The sequence below is a fragment of the Sinohyriopsis cumingii genome, chromosome 10, assembly GCF_028554795.1.
Source record: "Sinohyriopsis cumingii isolate HCF-2022 chromosome 10, ASM2855479v2, whole genome shotgun sequence".
Classification (NCBI taxonomy): domain Eukaryota; kingdom Metazoa; phylum Mollusca; class Bivalvia; order Unionida; family Unionidae; genus Sinohyriopsis; species Sinohyriopsis cumingii.
Window position 1 is genome coordinate 96,613,564 of NC_142970.1, and position 15,980 is coordinate 96,629,543.

The 15,980-nt window shown below is 35.5% G+C and overlaps 1 protein-coding gene across 1 annotated transcript; it reads right to left on the minus strand.

Annotated features, from left to right (window-relative positions):
- Positions 1-875: 875 nt before the first annotated feature.
- On the minus strand, positions 876-15,542 carry LOC149790619 (fucolectin-7-like). The gene is made up of 7 exons (XM_089972736.1): positions 15,456-15,542; positions 13,041-13,097; positions 11,601-11,680; positions 9,419-9,490; positions 8,373-8,490; positions 6,077-6,298; positions 876-1,258 (listed from the first exon to the last, which is right to left on the minus strand). The coding sequence occupies exons 1-7, from the start codon at positions 15,472-15,474 to the stop codon at positions 1,029-1,031; spliced, it is 798 nt and encodes a 265-aa protein (XP_089828862.1). The 5' UTR covers positions 15,475-15,542; the 3' UTR covers positions 876-1,028.
- Between the last annotated feature and the right edge of the window lie 438 nt (positions 15,543-15,980).

Below are 15,980 nucleotides of genomic sequence, written 5' to 3' on the forward strand. Positions count from 1 at the left end.
TTGCAATATGAAACCATCTGCATCTTCTATTTCTAATTTTCAATTTCCATTTTGCTCCTGCGTGTGGAGGTTCGCGATGGATATGGGTCTTTCTGCATGTAGAATGAGGCAAATAATAGAGGTAACACGTCTAGTGTGCTTGACATGAGGCAAGTAATAGAGGTAACACGTCTGGTGTGCTTTGCATGGGGCAAATAATAGAGGTAACACGTCTGGTGTGCTTTGCATGAGGCAAATAATAGAGGTAACACGTCTGGTGTGCTTTGCATGGGGCAAATAATAGAGGTAACACGTCTGGTGTGCTTTGCATGAGGCAAATAATAGAGGTAACACGTCTGGTGTGCTTTGCATGAGGCAAATAATAGAGGTAACACGTCTGGTGTGCTTTGCATCCTTGAATGTCGTTCCACTTCTGAAGGATTTTATCTTTTTGGGAAATACAGCAAAGTGCATGCATTTCCTGTTAACAAGTGTTTGCTGGGCCCTATATACATGTAACTAGGATTGTATAGGTGTGTCAGCAAACCGTATGCATGCAAATTTACATAAGGTTGTGAGACCAGCTGATCTATGTAATGTAACTTCATGGCATTCCAGTATTAACTGATTGTCTTCCTCTTGGTCTAACTTACTAGGTAAAAAGATATGACGCTAGTAGAATTGTCTAAAAGATGTCCGTAAGAGTCTGAATATATATAATCTTCAAATGCTAACGAGTACTCTTCGCAACGAACAAGACTTTTGAAATTTTATTATTTTTTTAAAAAAGTTTTCAGAATACGTTCTTCATTGACAGTAAGACGAGTATGAAAGTTGACATCTAAAGGAGCATGTGAAACAAAACGGAAGATAGTCAAAGACAATCAAGAAAGACAAAAAGGTTAGAAGTTTATATTCTTACATGGAACATGCAACCTACATAGTACCGTAGTGAGAAGAAAGAACGATTAGCAATCTTCATATTGATACTATCCTTCCGTTGTCTTGATCTCTTTTCCAAACATCCCTTTACATTCTTTTGGAAAGTTCTAGTATCCGAAGACTTCTACCTCGCAAAAATGGAAATATTCCACAGGCCCGAGGACAGCCTGTATCCGGACCCATCTACCGATCGTTTTTCCGGGACATTTTACTGTGATTATGTTACCATCGCTGGAGTGACCAATGTAGTTGCCACATTCATGAAATGCCGGCGATTCACGTGGTAGCACCGTTGCATTTTGGGAACTCACAAGAATTTTCAAATGCATAAATCGCCCTGAAAAAGGAATAATTCTAAATGAATGTTTTCGATTTACTCATATAAAATTGACTCTATTTGTCGATGCTAAGTCCAGTTTTCATCATCTCTAGTAATGTTTTAATTCAATACGCTAGTTAATTCAAGTATACAGAATGATACAAGATTAATTGGTAAATTCTGTGTAAGGGTACACAAATATGTTAATGTTCACCTATATCAACAAATGACATGAACTTTAATGCTTAAACAGCAAGAAAGAAAAACGTTCAGACTAGAGAGTACATTGTTCCTATTTACGTTTTCATTTTATATTTTTACATCACATATCTGTGATAATACTTCTGGTCATAATGCAAATGAGATCTTTTTCCCTTCTTTGACCGAATCTTCAAATATTTTCCTAGTTGCTCTCTTTGGACAATTGCAAAAATAAAACATCCTCTATCATCTTCTACTTGTATGCATGTATGTGTGTGTGTGTGTGTGTGTGTGTGTGGTTATTTGGCAGTAAGAACTTATGTGATAATATACCATATTTGTCAGAAAAGTAACATATTTGACCATTTGTTTTGAAGCATTGTAAAACCTTCTAATGATAATATTGCAACTGTATAATGGTTGTAGGTATTACTTTTCAAATACACATTGCCATTTCTGAATCATAATATGTAAGAAGAATATCTACTATCACGAAACACCAGCCTCCCGCTCCTCTCAAGTACAAACGGCGTACAGTTTTGTTTTATGTCTTAATCTACAGTCAATCGTGCTAAAATGTCGTCCGCTTGCCGAGAGGGAAATCAAATAAGATTTTTTGTCTGGGCCGGCGATCTTTCCTCCTTAATTTACCTCGTCATGTGAAAGATGGCGACTGCGTATCCTTGTACGTGAGCTTAATGACCTTCATGTCGACGGCTCAAAAAAAAAAAAAAACGTATTGTGATAGGAAACGTTGAAAGTATAGCTCGAACCATACACTGTGTAGCTCGTACAGAAAGATCATTATCTTTAATAAGTTTGAATCTCTTGATAAATACATGTAGTTAGGAAGAACAAAAACATCGGCATAAAGAATCGCCATTCAGCTAATAACTAGATGAATATGCGTAAATCATTTTGCTACTGATATTTAGCAAATAATGGTTCAGTACTGAGATGAAGGCAGTTAAGATTTTGATTGCAGGTTTATTATACGACTATGCTATAAAACAAACGTGAACAATATTTTAACGATAAGGTCTGAGTGACATTAATATGCACAATCTGTAATAAACGCCCAGGGGATCATTCAAACTTGTTAAAGGCAAAGTGTAGAAGGAATACGACCCATGCAATATAATGCTGACTTGGCACGACAAACAAAAAGAGTAGCTGGGAATATATACTGTTTGTCACCAACCCCTATCTAAGAGGTGACTACTCTCATCTGTCTCCCGAATCGGCAAGCAGACGGCTTTTAGTACTACCGTTGCTCCAACAAGCCAGATGGAGGCAGTATCCGTCGTTGAAGTTTCGAAAGTCTTGAGTTTCAAGCCATTTCATGTTCTAACGTTTGTGATCGTTAATGTATTTGCAGAAGAAATGATGTCATGATCGAAATGCCATAATTCAACTTCTTGGTTGGGCAAACTTCAACAGCTCATCAGGAATGGGAACAACTCTGTCATGACCATCACTGGGTCTTGCACATCGTCTCGAACATCGTTTGGATTACCTTTCTAGACCATCCACATGTCAAGGGTTTCCTAAAATCTACAATCAAGGCAGACATTTTGCAGCAGGAAATACAGACTTTTCTTGGGAAAACAAGGTAGGGATTACACACAAAAGTAAATACATGTGGTTTTAAACAAGTCAGTTCATTGTTCCCAATGTGAAAAGGCATGCCACGGCGATACGCACACATATATACATATATATATAGTTTTCTCAACCAACACAGTTGTGAGGGATATTATGCTGGCAATCCAGACTTCTAAGATGCATCCCTTCATAGTCCTATTCACAGGTCTGCAAGGAAACTGATGTTAGGATATTATATTGACTTCTGACACTTTCCTTTGTTCTGTATCTCCGTGCCTGGGTCCTCATAAGATGGATATAGTAGTGGCACATCATAGAAACTATCATCTTACCCATGGACGACATTCTGCAAAAGCACAAGGCGAGCAATGTTTTATACTTAGACAAGACAACCTTTGTTTCGCCCTTTTCTAGGTTAAGAGTTTTGTCTATAAGGAAAAAAACCGGTTTCGTTCCGTCTGAAATTTCGCTAATCTACGCATGTGGTTTTCAAACGTTTTTCTATTATATTTGTTTCCTGAAAAATATGCATCGATGATCATTCCTTGTGGCATCTTCCATCGCTGAATGAGTCACATTTTATCTCATAATGTCCTCGCCAATTGAAATTTGCCAATGCGATTTGGGCAGCCTTTTGTAAGACCCATGCAAATAATCCTCTGATACCAGTTACTGCCAAAACAAATGATCAAAGTTTGGAACTATGTAAGGTTCTGTCTTAACAGATCAGAGGACACAACTCTGATTTATTTAGACATTACAGGATCAACGTCCGAAATCACTATTTAATAAAAGAAAAAACATCAAATAAATAAAATAAAACGCCTGCATAGCTCAAAGCGGCCCCCACCTACTGCACCTGCGAAGAGTGGATCAGTCTTTTCGGGTGTTTTGTTTTATAGGAACCTTCTGGATATAAAAGGATAATTAATGCCTTTCGTTTGGGAAAATGGTATTATCTCGAAAAATTATTCTGAATTTTTCCAGAAACTCGATTGTCGACAATTATCTTAGATTCCGAAGGAAGCTGGATCCCAAGATTTCCGTTTGCTTGCTTTGGATTTTGTTTGGTTGTTTTATCGTTGTCACATTATCTCGCAGCAGAGAGAAACAGTGAAATTGGTGGCTTATCGATTGACATTGTATATAGTTCAGCCATGATGATTCGGCTTCTATTATGAAAGACTCTTCTATGATTTCTAGGAACAGGCTTCCGCTCTATAGAAATCAGTTCCGTTGGTTTAAAGCCACTGTCTCTTTTAAACCCCTCTTTGCAATGGCGTCTCCGTGCCCCATCTAAGGTAGTGAAGGGGTACTTCAAGCTTCATAAGAGGGATAGCTCGCTTGCTCTCACGGCACAAAGGAGTAAAGAACGATATTTCTACTTCGGTTCTTTCGTTTATTGAGTTATCCGGACAACATAGCAGGAAATGAAACAAGGCCATACGAATTCCTTACACATATCGGCTCTTACAGCAGTCGCTACCTGCATTACATTCTGGCGATGTTCGTTTGTGGATTGGTTGGGTTCTAGCTTTACTTTGAAGACATAATTGGCTAGTTCAACCAAAACAAAGAGAGCCGTGCCTTTCCCAAGGACACATAAGCATCATTTTGGGTTAAACTGGGAGAGTATTGAACCCACGATCCATGAATTATGAGTCAGAGTCCTCCACCTGAGCTAACGTGTCCCATAGCATTTAAGTGAAAATTCTTCCTGACTGACGTCATTCAATTTTAGGGGTAAAAATATGAAACTACATTCTCAAAGTTTTTCTTCAGAGACATTTCATCTTAAAGAATAATTTTTGAACCTGTCATCATTGACGCGTCGTAATAATTAAACCAACTCATCTTCTGGCAAGATCTGCCGGATCGAAGTATTGTTTCATAACATCGTTATTCGTTGTAATAGTGTCGTGGGAATACTTGCCTGAATCTCGCATGGAACCAGAATATGTCTGATTTTGTTTAGAAAACCAGGGGCTGGTCTATTTATAGGAAAGTTAGATGTAAATCCCCATCTCTTACCCATTCACCAAACGTATTATGATGATATGATGTATTGGAAGAATAAAACAATGTTTAGGTAAATAAGTATCTCCAATATACTGCCACTCAAAATAAGGGCAGCCGCTTTTAAGTCCTCCCTGCAGTTGCATTCGATGAAAAAATATGCTCTTCCCTTGTAATAGTAGCTCACGATTTACGGGATTTAGCGTCCGTCTCAAATTTCATGAGGATACGATTTTCGTCTGATAAGCAGACATTTGAGCATGAAACAAAGTTTTTCGCTTTTAAAAGCAAAACCGTCTAAGGATGTGGTTAAATCGTGCGTAGCTTCGATGGGTGTAATTTGTGAGATGGAAGATATTCTCCAAACATACTTTGATGAGTAAGTATAATTTAAAAATATCTTACTTCAAAAGATGGAGTCCTGTCTTTAGTAATTAGGATTATTAGGGACTATTTCAAAACTGACAAAGTAATCCATTATATTAAAGGAGTAGCTAACAAGTGTGATTGTGTATGTAGTGTTAATCATTAATCTGTGTTCTAAAATTGTTTATACCTGTGTTCCTTTTCACAAGATAATACGTTATTCATCTGGAAAATTGAATAACTTGATTAATATAGTAAGCAAGTTTGAGCACATATATATTTTCTGTGTCCAGAAATCGAATACATTGGACATACCTGGTGAATTACTGTATTTTCAAACATAACAAATACAAGGAATGAAAACATAATTGCAGAATCTACGCACTATTCAGAGTATGTTTCGATGCTATATAAATGACATTATCTACCCTCTACTTTCTCTTCAAATGATTTATATTTATGTTCAGTAGCACTTTGACTAATAAAGGAGTACGTTTAGAATGGCTGACTATAAATACAACAATAAAGAAGTTTGAAAAAAAAACATACATTCTGTGTGCCTTTCTCCTTTGAATGCAAATTATAAATACGCATTTCTAATTACAATACTCCTGTTCTGGAATAATCATTACTTGTTTGTAAACTTACCATCTCCACCTGCATCATTTCTATTATAGATTTTGATTGCGGTTATACTGAAGTTTTTGCCGAGATCCACTGCCCACCAGGAGAAAGGTTCTGCTGCTGTATGGATACAAGATCCATGATAGTAATTGGGATCCTTGTTTCCGTCTACAGCCAAGTTTGGTGGCCCGTTATAGTCAACGCTACTCTGGTATGCTGGCTTATGTAACGCTAGATTCACGAAACCTGACGATGGCAACAAATTAAAAATATTGTGAACGTTTCAACTATTTCTTGACGAATTATTTTCCCCTTTTAAATTTGTCAATCCCTGTGTCTTACAAATTGAAAGCATGCATGCTAGTGGACCTTATTGATCATCAGGTTTGATATCACCACGTAATTCAGTTTGAACGGGGAATTTTCAATGTGGCAACAAGTATCTGCCACCACATAATTCCCTTTCCAAAACAGAGTTGTTAGGATATACTCTCGCATGACGCATATTGATATATGTTAAGCAATAGAACATGATGTTTCATTAGGTGTCGTTTTCGCTTCTTTCAGAATTTCTTTGCTCCACGAACTTTTCTTCTGAAGAAACTTGTAAAAAGCTCTTAACATATTTTGAAATGTATTTGCAAAGATCACCACAGACTTTACACATTGCTCATCCTAATTCGACACATTTCATCTCAAAAATATTTTTCATCCATCTTTTCCGTCAAAATGAAAAACAATTAGATTTTAACTCATCTAAACGAAGGGTCTGATGTTTGAATGGAACTGTCTGTTTCTGTGGAAAAGACTGATTTAGGATAAAGAAAGGAGCTATAAAAGAATGTTGGAAAAGTTTAAGAAATCTCATTCTCCAAATAAGTATTGCAATTAGTAGAACTACCTAGCTTTTCCGATTCCATAAGCGTTGTCACATGTGAGTTTTAAGCAATCAATTAACTATAGTTACTCAGGTCCGGTTTAGATTAGTAAAATGCATTGAAAATGTGTGTATATATATATATATATATATATATATATATATATATATATATATATATATATATATAATAACATGACTTTTAAAGTGTTGGTATTAAGCAATATACTAATACTGTTGGTATATTAATATCAAATTGTGATCCGTTCATGGGGTATTAATACTCCTATAAATATGCTTTCAACAGTGGGCCATTGCTTCTATACACTCCAGTGTAGAGCTGTGACAAATGTCTCCTTATTAGTCACTATTGACATCAAACTAACGAGACCAATATTAATAACCCCCATTTTTTTTTTAAAAATCGAAATACCATTTGCTTTCCTTTTTCACTCTTTCGTTCTCCCTCTCATACATAAGGGACAAAATATCTGAAATTCTTTGGAGTTAGAGAGAAAGAGAATTTGAACTAGATGAAACCTGTGAAATTAATCGTACACCAAGCTGGCTACAATCACCTGTGCCATCTTAATGTTCTGTGTGCACTTTCAGTGGTGCTTATATTGAAGTGTAGATACGGGAGGTCCCGAGTTCAAACCTCTGCCGAGTCATACAAAAGACATCTAAACTGGTACATCAGCTGCTTCGCTAGGCGCTCAGCATTAACAAATTAGTGTTAGGACTGGTCATCCTGGTGTCAGGATAATAACTGAATGGGACATCATGCTACATGTCTGTGGCATGATGCCACAGTGCTAGACATCACTATACATTGTCACACTGCAAACATTTTATCGATATGACTGAAAATTTTAAAGCTACATAAAAAATCAAAATCCATCTCTCTGTCATTCTGTCTCTGTCAGTCTGTCTGTCTGTCTGTCTCTCTGTCTCTGTCTCGCTCTCTCCATCTCTCTCTTTCTCTCTCTCTCTCTCTCTCTCTCTCTCTCTCGCACAATCACACACATCTAAGGTGTTTACAATACCGGCGATGCAAGGTTTCAATAGCTTGTTAAACCCGTATGGTAAATATCTTGGTTGGGAGGCACATCCAAAATGTAATCGATTTAAAGTCTTGTTGTTTTCTTTTTGCTGTTTGCAAACTACCCCCGCATCTCTCTCTCTCTCTCTCTCTCTCTCTCTCTCTCTGGAGCGTAAAGGATTTTAGCCCGTGGCTTTCGGTAATGCCTGTAGACATACGAATAATAATAAAATAAACAGACAACCAACCAACATAAATTAGAAAAAGAGAGATTGAGGATAAAATATTCCTGTGCTCGTCAACAATGGTAAACGAAGCATAATAATGACTAACATAAACTGTAAATACATAAAAAATGTTTGAATTATAGATCGATCGAGATAGACAGACAGACAGTTTACCTGAACAGTTATTATTGCACAGGTTTGTATTGCAACAATACAGACACCGGCCATTATCAGGTGTTAATAAATCCCTCTTCTTTCCTATGATAGAGTTGAGTGACATTTCGGAGCAAGTCTGTGGAACAGTTTCAAGAAAGTTAATATTAAATTCAGCCTTTATTTTTGTCTTCGCTTCTTTGATCTTCAACATTGGATCTGGAATTGTCTTTGGAAACGTATTACTTAATTTTTCGATACAAATGTCGTATTTGTTGCTGATGTTGTTAATATATATTTTCATAACGGCACGATACGCAATTCATGTTCCAGCAATTAAATACATTTAATATCAAATTATGTCAGATAAAACAATACAGTAATTCAATTAGCAATAAACAGAAGATGGTTTATAACACACATATAATACACTGCTAAAAGAAAAAAATATTCGATTGCTACTTTTCAAAGCTATGGAAACGTAGTTAATATTCTTTCATGTTAGGTTTTATGCATCGAAGGTACCCTGATATAAATTCCCCTGAAAGAAAATTGATGCGTTTTTTGTCACTATGTAAGTGGTCGCATTTGTCACTTTCAACTTATACCGGCAATTGGCCCAACATTAAGCAGAACACGTACACAGAAGTTGCATTATTTAACTTTTTTTCATCGATTCAGTCATATCGAAACATTCTGGATTGGATTGATCTGAAATGATGTGAAAATGTGTATCGTATAAAAAGGTGTTAGCGTTGAGCTTTGAACCAATAAGTCAAATGTCAAAGTTTTATAACTAAAGCGTACTCTGCTAGTACTAAATTGTAGTCATCATTTTTCTTTCTATCCGTCATTAAGAAGTGGACAAATATTGTCTAAAAATCGTATATAGCCTAAAACCTATATAGAGACTAAAAACCGTATATAGTCTAAAAACTATATATAGTCTAAAATTTATATATAGTCCGAAAACCGTATATAGTCTAAAAACAGTTTAAAGTCTAAAAACCGATATAGTCTAAAACCTATATATAGCAGTGCAATTATAATATTTATTGAACACTTACACTGATATCCTCACAACCCGACCAAAAATTGACAGCACCGTGAATACCGAATGTCTCCTGTACGCTGCATACCTTGGAAATCAATAAAGGTGAGCGAGTAAGAACCTCAGCAGAGAACGATTAAAAAAATCTTTCACTGTAAGATCTTATTATTTCTCTATATTTAATTTCATTTCATGATTATAGGTGCATTTGTATGGGAAAATATGAACGAGTTTTTCGGATGTTAATGCTGCACGACCTTGGGAGTGCATTATATCCATCCGACAAAACGAGTTCATATTTTCCCCTACAAATGCAGTAACTTTTTTTTATTAAATGCTCATATTCTTATTCTACCTAATGCTTAACTATATTAACAAAATGCTCTACAAGAAACAAAGTAACAAAATGTATGCCGTATTCCAAACTAAATACACAAGCGCAGATTCATGATTACACAACAACAATATGATTACTGCGCACATAACTCGGCCCAGATAAATTTGAACATCACGAAAATGGCGTGTCTAGTTAAAATTGAAATTTGGAGTCATTTGATCTGGAATGGATAAATTTTGGTATTATTTTCGATTCTACGAACTTTCGTGATTATGGACTGGATTTATATGTGACAATTCCACATGAAATACATCGGATTGAAAAAGCGACTAAGAAGCGTGTTGGCATCTGAAAATGTGTATGTTTCTGTCATTGAATGTTTTAAACCATAGTATGGGAACAATATAAAGTCTTTCAATTGCAGTTATCAAAAAGACGCTATGGAATTTAATGCGTATTTTATTTTGAGTGCAGTAAGGAGGATGTAATTGGACGTATATTCGAAATTGCAGTACACTTTCTAAATGTGTAATTAAGATTGAGAACCTATGACATGGCTCATGTAATCTTGATTTGCAGAACTAAGAAAATACATTTTGAGGACATTCACGGTGTAAAACTGTAAGTATACTTTTTGACATTCTTGTTACCAGCTAAAGAAGACAATTTATCTCTTGTCACTTATATGTTATTTGTAAGGACCCTTTATGGAGTCAAATGTATAGCTAACCCAAATCGGAAACGTCGTATTAAAAGTTAACGCGGAATGTGCAACAGCAGCTGACATGTGGCAGTCCACGAAACATCTGCTTTACTTCATTTAGAATCAAATTTAATCAACTAAAACGTAAAGCGCCTACTACGCAAGTGTACATGATTCGTTTACAAATCAAATGTGCTAGCGTCTGCGTCTGTTGTTTGTTTACAATAAGAAGTAGTTCTTTTATGCACGTGAATGCAATATGAAGATGTGCAATATCGTAAAATATTGAACGATTCTGACATGGTAAAGTTAACGGAGAATAAAATGAGCATTTAATAATATAACATATCCAAGTACAGGAACCAGGGATATCACATTCGAGTTTGTCTCGTTTATATTTGGAACTACCCCTTAACCTCTATATGCCTTGATTTCTGGTAGAGAATTCTACAGTGTGTACAAAAATGAGTTTCGCCATGCTAGTGTGTCATGGTACGCACGAATGTCAATATTAACGTCTATGTATGTATGTATGCATGTATGTATATATGTATGTATGCATGTATGCATGTATGTATGTATGTATGTATGTGTATACATGTATGTATGTATGTAGGTAGGTAGGTATATATGTATGTGTGTGTGTTTATGTATGTATGTATGTATGTATGTATGTTGTTGTTGTAGTGTTTAACGCCAATTATCAGCACAAGATAGGCTATACACGGCGGCCAGTATTAATGGTGGAGGAAGAACCCAGGAAAACCCTGGATAGAACCACCGATCCACGAGAAGCTACTGGCAAGCTTTCTCACATACCGACATTGGCTGAATCCGAGACTCGAACCCACGCAGGCAGAGGTGAGAGGGCAGTGATCCGTAACGGAGAGCGCTTTAGACCACTCGGCCACTCGGGGCCCCTTTATGTATGTATGTATGTATGTATGTATGCATACATTTAATTTATACAAGTAGTTTGTTGGCGTTAAGAAATGATATTAAGTGAATATGAATTATACTTTGCTGCAATTTTCATTGCAATGTTATGTGGGAAATGTTTTTTACAACATAATCTTAATGCTATTATTCTTAATAATATTATAGTAATAACATTAAAAAAATGGGATAAATTGTAGATTGTATATTTGTTTTTTTTACCTGATCGGTGGCACAGGTCACAGTGTTCGTGCAATCCGCTGGATTCTCAAGAACATCGCAGGAATAGCAAGTCGGGCTAGCTGTTGAAGTGGAAAAAGACAAGAATTTATTTCGTTAATATTCTCAACTTTCCTCTTAAGTTTGAGTCATGTACTTCAGAAGTAACTTTAGTAATTAACTAGTCAAATCTTAGTTGTTTTTATTAAGTCAAATAAATTCATCCACCCTCCACACCCAGTTGAAACAATGTTGAACATCGTGTACGGTCACGTGGTTATTACTCTTAGTTATGACTTTCTAATGCAATTATATGGAAAATGTATTTATAGGACATTGTACAGAGAACAGTACATTTACTGAGTTGGGGGATTACTTCTGGGAATTTTGGTACTCCGCCATGGCCTGTCTGTTATATTAAAGACACAATAAAATTTCCATCTCCCTGCAAAATATTCTTCTTTATGTGTTGAAATACACGAAGATCTAGATATATCTATTGCTTCTGCGAAACAAATGGAGATACTGAGAAAAAATATCTGCTTATATGTTTTGCTAATCTTTTTTTTACCAACGAGAATCTTATATATAATAACAACCAGATTAGTCTTTCTTTTTACGTGTCAAGCTTGCCAAACAAGAGTTCAAAACTCGCGGTGGCACCCTACCTTTTAATATTTGTTCGCATTTTTATCTTCAAATTTTCTTTAAAACTCTCCCATCCTAATTTTCAAAATTTTTTAAATTTATGTTTTTGGATATTTCCGACCTAGGACGGGGAATTAGTCTAGTATGATTTATAATACATTAACTCCAGTCAGTGCTATTGACACCTTGGTGGCATATAAAAACCAATAGACTTAAGGTCAGGTATGTAAGGCTTCGAATGATGCCAAAAGCTTACATTATTACCTGCTTTGAAAGAATTGTCCTTCATATTTTCGAACATCCTGACATTAAAATTGTATATAGGATGAATCTATTTTATAAAATAGGGAGTTATTTAAGGAACTCCATTTCCAGTAAATTATCGATATTATATGCGGTATAAATATATTGCTTGCTGGGTTTTTAACTTTGCATCAGAGTTTATATCGTGCCAACCCTGTTGGAGTGAAAAGCGTTGCCTAGGAAGCACCACAGAGGTTCACCCGGGCCCGAACAAACAAAAACCAATCGTATTTTCCCATCGTATGATGAGTAAGATACTACTATTAATCCTAATAATAATAATAATAATAATAATAATAATAATCATAATAATAATAATAATAATAATAATAATAATATTAATAATAATAATCATAATTATAATAATAATCTGTTTGCAGTGTATTTCGTACTATTGTCTCTAAATATTCTGAGAAAGTCAAGGACAGAGCCTTGCCAAAATTATTGACAAAGTGTCATTATAGTGTGAGAATAAATGATGGTGATATTTACCTCCGGCTAATGAATGACACCTGCATGCTAAGAGGGCGAATACTTGCAATATTTTATCTGTAAATAAAAAGGTTTCAATGTATTTGTTGTTATTTTGGATCACATATCAGTATCATAACTAAACTCATATAGTGTACATACCTACACACACACACACACACACACACACACACACACGTGTACACACACACACATACATACATACATATATATTTGCATACATACATACACACACATATATACATACACATATACATACATACATACATGCATACACACATACATACATACATACATACATACACACACACACACATACACACATACATACATACATACATACATACATACATACATATGTAAAGCTCTCAACCACTGCATATAAACCGAACACAGTCATAGCTTTTTAAGTTCCTCATTGATGCGCTGCTTGGCTACTATAGGACATACGGTAATAATGATATGGAAAACTGGGAACCAGAATGGCAATGGGTGGTCATAAAATAGAGTATATATGGGTTTGGCTGACCAGGATTGTTTTATTTATGGAATTTCAGTCCTTTAACAGACTTGAGCTTGGAACACTCATTGCAAAAATTAGCACCTGACTCTTTTGGTGCGGAATTGAAAGCACATGTTTCAAACACATACAGGTATAGAAAATACATCAGCTCATATCCTTTTCCCTACACAGAAGCTAACATCCAAGTTTCATCTATACTGATAAATATAGGTTTGATCATGAGCACTCAGAACCTTTAAGTTACTGAATTTTTAATATCATGGTGTTTGCATAGGTTTGCTATGGGAACTTAATTAGTACCGTGAGTCATATAATTTCAGCATTACAAGTTCTTATCAGTTTGTGTAATCTATGAGTCAAGAGAGAAGGTTCAAGGTTACAGTTACAAACACGTTATAAGAGTCACCCTTGGAGTAAACTCTTTAGGAGAGTTAATACCTCTTCTCAGCCTGTCTGTTTCTGTTATTATTTTTCAATAAGCTGTTCACTAATTGGGAGGGTACTGTTACAAGTATATATAGTCACAGGCATGTTACGTTACGTTAGGCTCCCTTAGGATAAACTCTATAAGAATGAATACACCGCACCCAGTCCGTGTCCTCTTTATATATTCAAGCAGCAATGGTACTTGGTAAGCACGCTATACCTGAAACAATACTTCTGAGAAAAATTGAAGTGCCAAGGTACATTGGAAAAGGGTGTTTTACTGCTTTGAAGAACATGAATGCTGGATCATGACCATTGTGTGATCAATTCAATCGGTTTCGCTAAGGTGTTATAAAACTTCAGTAAGTTCAACATACAAGCAACAATCTCGGCATCAAAACGCATATATATTTTCATGTTTGGATGGAATTAAAATTAACACAGTTGAGTTGTAATGCAAAACAAAAACAACTTTTGCTTTAGGAATTAAAGGATTATACCATTGAGCTAATTCTGTCAATTAATAATACTATAATTTTAAGTCTATTTATCTATTTGTCTCTTTATATTTCAGTATACATGGATGATGAACTAGTCTTTGCTACCATTCTATTGTGTTTCTATATATGTCTTTCTGTTTCCTTTATTGTAAAACGGTGAAGGATTTAAATTTCTCCCCAGAGTCCGGAAAACATGACCTTGATTACGTGACTGAAACCAAGAGGCAACACTCTAGAGTTGCAGTCGCTGTAGTTTTAATTTCTCCCCACAGCTAGATTAAGGTTTAGTTTTTCTGAAATTGTTGAGTGAACCTGTGCTTTCATGTACAGAGAGAGATCTAGGTACAGAGAGAGAGAAAGAGAGAGAGAGAGAGAGAGGCGAAAGACAGATATGTGTGCGTGTTATGTAAGGATAGCTGAAATTCCGATTAATCGGGGAGTTTTCGCTTAAAGGAATTAGAACATAGACTGTGACTCATGTACACCTTTTATAAGGATTAATATTTTGATTTGATTGTTTTTCCTTGTCATTATACTTATTTGTCGAGGTGCCCCAGAGATGCAATGCATTGTTTTTCTCTCTGTTTTGGGCTTTCATTCATCCTAGCCTACTTTAAAAACGCACTTTAGTTTCCAGCGTAGTGGATATAATCAAGTTATAAAATGTTTTCTTGACTTTCAGACAAAATCAGATGATCTATTCTAAAACTCATTTCTTGCTGGGCAGAAAGAATCCAATTGAATGTACCTTAATTAATAACAGATGGATTAACAAATAGACGATATTGTTTGGCTGTATGTGTCTTTCCCGTTTCAACTTGGATTTCGATTTGCGATAGTTTGCATCAGCATTTAATGTTTACTTATCAAAGACAGTTGTTGAATCTTGTTCGAGAAAATAATACACCAAAAGTATTTGAAATCTTACATTTATATGCTTCTCTCGTCTTAGGACAAAATACTTACATGAAGTAATACGTTCCATCGTAGATAGTGACCGGTATCTCTGCTTATCTATTATATATTCGGCATGTACAACCTTTACCGGTTTTGTGCCGCGCCTATTAGTGCAAAAATAGCACGCAGTTACTTATTCAGATTGTAAGTACTGATAATAGAGAGACAGACACACTGACAGAGATAGAGGGACAGAGAAGGAGAGAGATAACTTGAAATTTTGAGACACTTTAGTATTCTATCCTTTACAAAAATTCTACTACATGTCATGAACAGATACACATTTTTTTCTGACTATTTATACAATAGGATGTATAACCAGTCAGTACTCGAGAAATCTTAAGGAAGAAAAAATATAATTCAAACCTGAATTTTAAAAACTTTTTCAGGTAGTGTTGTACACATTCCTCTGTTGTTCGAAATCATATTACTAGTGAATTGTACATCAGAAGTGTATGTTCTATTGTACTGCGTCAGGGATTGTCGATTGTGCATAGCGTTTTCATGTTGTACCTGTAAAGTATATAGACTGTC

Bases quoted from the DNA above. Each gene is read 5' to 3' on its own strand.
- LOC149790619 (XM_089972736.1), bottom strand. The intron at 11,681-13,040 runs GTAAATATCACC...CCACTTCAACAG, and splicing joins GTGTCATTCATTAGCCGGAG to CTAGCCCGACTTGCTATTCC. The intron at 6,299-8,372 runs GTAAACTGTCTG...TGCCATCGTCAG, and splicing joins GTGCAATAATAACTGTTCAG to GTTTCGTGAATCTAGCGTTA.